This window comes from Impatiens glandulifera, chromosome 6 (assembly GCF_907164915.1).
Source record: "Impatiens glandulifera chromosome 6, dImpGla2.1, whole genome shotgun sequence".
Taxonomy (NCBI): Eukaryota; Viridiplantae; Streptophyta; class Magnoliopsida; order Ericales; family Balsaminaceae; genus Impatiens; species Impatiens glandulifera.
In genome coordinates this window covers 55,060,507-55,065,801 of record NC_061867.1, presented here as the reverse complement: position 1 = coordinate 55,065,801, position 5,295 = coordinate 55,060,507, and the positions used below count along the sequence as shown (strand labels likewise).

The window sequence follows — 5,295 nt, the reverse complement described above, 5'->3', positions numbered from 1 at the left end:
TCATAACGTGGCCTTACTTAATTCGATTTAACCAAAACCATCCCATTCTACATTTTTATCCCACTTATCTAAATCGACCTCTCATCTCGAGACTTTACATTCATTTCGGTCAAACAATCCATCTCCTTAAGTATTTTACAATAAACAACCCGACTAACTTATCCTCACTTCGACTAACCAACCCATCTCATTTCACATTTACCAACCCATCTCATTTCAACATAGCGTGACCTTACTTACTTCGATTAACCAAAACCATCCCATTCTATATTTTTATTCCACTAATCTCAATCTACCTATCATCTCGAGACTTACTTTTATTTCGGTCAAACAATCAATATCCTCACATATTTTACAATAAACAACACGACTAAATTATTCTCACTTCGACTAACCAACATATCTCATTTCACATTTTATCAACCCTAATCGGACATCTCATACCGTGACCTTAAACGTTCACTTTGGTACATTACCAATCTCTTTTACCTTTACTTTGGCACACCAATCCTCAATCGACCTCATCGCGTGACATACTCATTTTGACTAACTAACCAACTCATTCCATATTTTTATCCACCTCAATTGACCTCTAATCTTGTGACCTTACACTTTCACTTCGGTCAAATCAACAAACAACAAAGCATCTCCTTCCATATTGTGAATGCCATTTACCCAACCACCAATTTCATCGCATGTTTTAACCATCCATCCCAATTGAATTTTAACCACTAATTTTTTGAATGTCATTTACCCACCCACCAAATATCATTCGCATCCAATCATCTATTCATTTCGATAAACCAACGTTTTTATTTTACATATTAATTATCAATGTTTTGTTAATAATTTAATAACGGGATTTGAACTATAATCTCTATTATGTAACATTAATACTTCAACCACTAATAACTAATTTTGTTTTTATAATTTAATGCATGCATTTATAATTTATATGACTAATAACTAAAATATATATATATATATATAACATTTATATTTTAAAAATATTTAATAAATACTTATTTTATTAATATATTTGTTTTTAAAATTTATTAATTTTTTTCACTAAAATTTATTATTATATATAATTAAATTATTATTATAAATCAATTTATTTCATAATTAACTATATAAACTTTTTTCCTAGTAAATATATGAATTAATATTTTTAATTTTAACATTTATGAACAGGTATCCGACCTAATTATTCATTTACTTTCATATATATCCAAATTAATCGGAAAACTATGAAATTAAACTTATATATATTATTTATAAATAAAAATTTTATTTATAACTCTTCATTTGATTTAATTAATTTTTTATAAAAAAATGTAATAGAAAAAAACATATTAACTAAAAATTTGTGAATTTTTATTTTGGGCCGGGTTGTAGTAGATTCAACTAGTCTCCCCCAATTTACAGTACCCTTGCCGCCCTTTTGTGGCTTGGGCAGGACCTCCGATAGCTCAACCGGAAGTTCAGCCGCCGGCGAAACTTCTATCAACTAATCTCCGGCGAAGAATCTACCATGCCATCTATCCGACGCTTTGTATGTGGTTATGCTCATAAGGTCTGTCCTTCCTCACTCGCTTTTGTATCCTCTCGTCCTCTCATACACACCGAAACCCTAGCAGTTTCTTATTCTACATATGTTGTTAAAAACCTAGATATTCTTAGCCAGTTCACATCTTTCAACGATTTATCCAATTTGAAAAAAATCGATCTAGTAAATCCGAATGAAAGGAGAAAGATCGTTACAGGTTTATGTAAGTTAATCAAACAAGGACAATTCCATGTTTTGAAGGAATTTTCTCTTAAGTTTTGCCCAATTTTACTTGTTAAGATTATGAAGGAGTTAGATGATGATGATCAAGCATATGCGTTTTTCAAATTCTCTTTTGTTGATACTTCAATTGCTTCTGTTCGATCCTGTTGTATTGCTGTTCATTTGCTAGCTTCAGATGGATTGATGATTCTGGCACAGAGAATTTTATCTGTTGTTGTTGGTAGGATTGGTCAGTCTAGGGCAGATGAGGTGTTTGATTTAATGTGGAAAGATCATAACAGATATAAATCAGATTTCTATGTTCTTAATATTCTTTTGTGGGCTTTCTTGATGGTGAAAATGGAATCACAAGCTGTAGGAATGGTTAATAAGATGAGGGAAGTTGGTGTTCGTCCGAGTTCATCTTCTCTTTGTGTTCTGTTTAAACAGTTGATTAAAGTCGGGGATTATGGAAGTTTATGGAAGTTATTCAAGGAAATGATTAAGAAAGGACCACCTCCGACTAACTACACGTTTAACATGATGATTCTCGGATTCTGTAAGAAAGGAAATGTTGAAATCAGTGAGAGTTTACTGAATTTAATGACGAAATACTATTGTGAACCGGATGTTTATTCTTACAACATTGTGATAAATGCTAACTGTATTAAGGGTAGGAATGTAATGAACTGGTTTAAACTAATGGTCGAAAGAGGATGCAGTCCAAGTATTGTCACATTCAGCACGGTTATAAGCAATTTGTGTAGTGAAGGAAATGTAATCGAAGCACGTAAGCTGTTTGATGAAATGCAAGAGGTTGGAATTTGTCCAAACGCAACTGTATTCAACTCTTTGCTCGACGGTTATGTTAAATCTAGGGAGATGTATTGTGCAAACATGTTATACGAGGAAATGAAGAGGAAAGGTGTTGCTCCTGATTGTATAACGTTTAATATATTGGTCGCGGGTCATTATAAGTATGGAAGACGAGAAGATGGGGATCGATTACTTCTTGAATTCTCGTCTTTAGGATTGATTCCGGAAAGTTCTCTTTCGGATTTATTTGTTGGTGTTCTATGTTGGGCGGGTAGGTTAGATGATGCAAGGGTTTATCTCGAGGATACCCTTGAGAAAGGATTATCGATAAGCTTAATTGCGTTCAATTCTCTCATCGCGGCATATAGTAACGCGGGTAATGACGAACAGGCGTTTCGAGTTTACTTAACGATGGTTAAGTTCGGTTTCAACCCATCATCTTCAACATGTCGGTCTTTACTAATGGCCTTATCGAGAAACGGGAGGCTAAATGAAGCTCGGAGGCTTTTAAACGATATGTTGGATAATGGTTTCCCTATCGATAATCATTCGTTTACGGTTCTATTAGAAGGGTATTTTCGAAAACGTGAATTCGTCGCCGCGTTTAACCTGTGGGAGGAGATGAAATTGAGAGGGGTATCTCCCGATTCGGTTGCGTTCTCGGTTTTCATCGACGGATTGTCGAAAGCAGGGCTCGTGGACGACGCACGCCAAGTGTTCGACGAAATGCTTAGGAGAGGTTTTATTCCGAATAATTTCCATTATAACTCGCTAATATACGGTTTTTGTAAACTCGGAAGGTTATTCGAAGCAGTTAAATTGGAGAAGGAGATGAGATTAAGCGGTCTTCTCCCGGATACTTTCACGATCAATATTATAATCGATGGTCTATGTCGAGCGGGGAATATGAAGAGAGCGATCGATACTTTCACCGAAATGCAACAATTCGGTTTGAAACCCGACGATGTGACCTATAACACGTTAATCAACGGTTTCTGTAAAGTTTTCGATATGACAAATGCTGATTATTACACAAACAAGATGCAATTGAGTGGATGGGACCCGGATTTAACTACTTACAACATACGTTTACACGGATATTGTAACAGTCGTAAGATGCATCGGGCTATTGTTTTATTCGACGAGTTAGTTTCGTCGGGTTTTGTTTTGGACGAGGTTACGTATAATACAATGGTGAATGGGGTTTGTAACGATATACTTGAACGAGCCATGGTTTTGACGGGTAAGTTGATTAAGATGGCTTTCATTCCGAATGTGGTTACAGTTAATGTGCTTTTGTCGCATTTACGAAGGCAGGGTTTGCCCGAGAGGACTTTGATGTGGGGTCGTAAATTGAGTGAGATTGAATCGTGTTTTGATGAGATAACTTATAAGATATTGGATAGGGCTTATTATGATGTTCAGCAAGATCCTAGGTTTTCAAAAGAGGCTGTTGAGAAAAGCTTGTTTATTGATTTTCTTATGTTTATTACTTTTGACTATCTTAGTCGAGTTGACATGGAATGCCAAAAAAATAAGGGCGAAAAGGATAAGGTTTTTCGATTAGCCGATGTTGGTTCGGTTAGGTTTGATTGATTGTTTTGCAAATCAGACCCTACAGGTCCAAATTTGGGGGATAATCGGATGGTTGGATCGTCGACTGGAGGTATTCATCTTACTTTGAATTCGAAGGTTCTTATTTATCTCAAAAGTATTCAACTTTTTTTTTAATTTAGAAAGTTTACATCATGTAACTTAAATTGGTTTTTTACAATTGAACTCAAGACCTTTGAACTTTATATAAATATTAATAAGAACATTTCAGACAAATAATTCAAATAACTAACTTATTACATAAAAAAATGGATTTTTATTTTGTTTCTTTTTCAAACTACAGATTATTTTCAAATAACCCTACCTAAGACAAGCTCTAAAGAACTACTACTATTACATGTGTGCAAACATTTCTTATTTATTTGATATTCTATGTCTAATTATCTACTTCCAGGTGCAGTACAGGGGTGATCTTCCTCGACCTTTAGATCTTAACTCGTGGACGAATCTCAGCCCTTGATTCTTACGGTTTAATTAGAGAATCGTAATTCGAATAATATTTCTGCCGCCATTTGTCTGGCTGAAGATTAATGTTTCCTTTGAGATGTTTTCCTGACTGCAGTTCCTGGGAGTACCATCTGTATTCTCAAGATCATCAATACCATGATGATTAAGGTTGATAGAAGCTGGACATTAAGGTAATGTTTTTTTTTATCAACTGTCAGTTTGTATATTTATCATCATTGTATAATCACAGTTTCATATGAAATTTCTGTTTGGAATGATTGTGGCAGTTTCTTAAATTATCCCAAGAATCGACCAGGCCTGGATTATGTCCTTTTGGCGATATGATATGGTCGAGGAGGAGGGGTAAGGAGGAATGGCGATATAGGCTTGGATTATCGCTTGAGATTGGATTGTTCGGGAGAATAATATGATTTGTATCGGTTTTCTAATGCCCGGTTTGGACATTGTGGGATTCGATAGGGTCATGTAAATGCATTCCAACTTGTAATCCGGGTCTATATTAGATGACCCGTTTCTCAAACGTGTCAACTTGTATCATAGTTTCCAATTTATTGGGCATGATTTAAGTTAGGTCATTGATTAAAGAAACCTAACATAATCTTTCCATAGTAATAATGGTTTCTTTT

The 5,295-nt window shown here is 34.8% G+C and overlaps 1 protein-coding gene across 1 annotated transcript; it reads left to right on the top strand.

Annotated features, from left to right (window-relative positions):
* Positions 1-1,434: 1,434 nt before the first annotated feature.
* Positions 1,435-4,833, top strand: LOC124942559 (pentatricopeptide repeat-containing protein At1g62670, mitochondrial-like). The gene is made up of 2 exons (XM_047483086.1): positions 1,435-4,253; positions 4,596-4,833. The coding sequence occupies exon 1, from the start codon at positions 1,535-1,537 to the stop codon at positions 4,181-4,183; it is 2,649 nt and encodes an 882-aa protein (XP_047339042.1). The 5' UTR covers positions 1,435-1,534; the 3' UTR covers positions 4,184-4,253; positions 4,596-4,833.
* Positions 4,834-5,295: the final 462 nt, after the last annotated feature.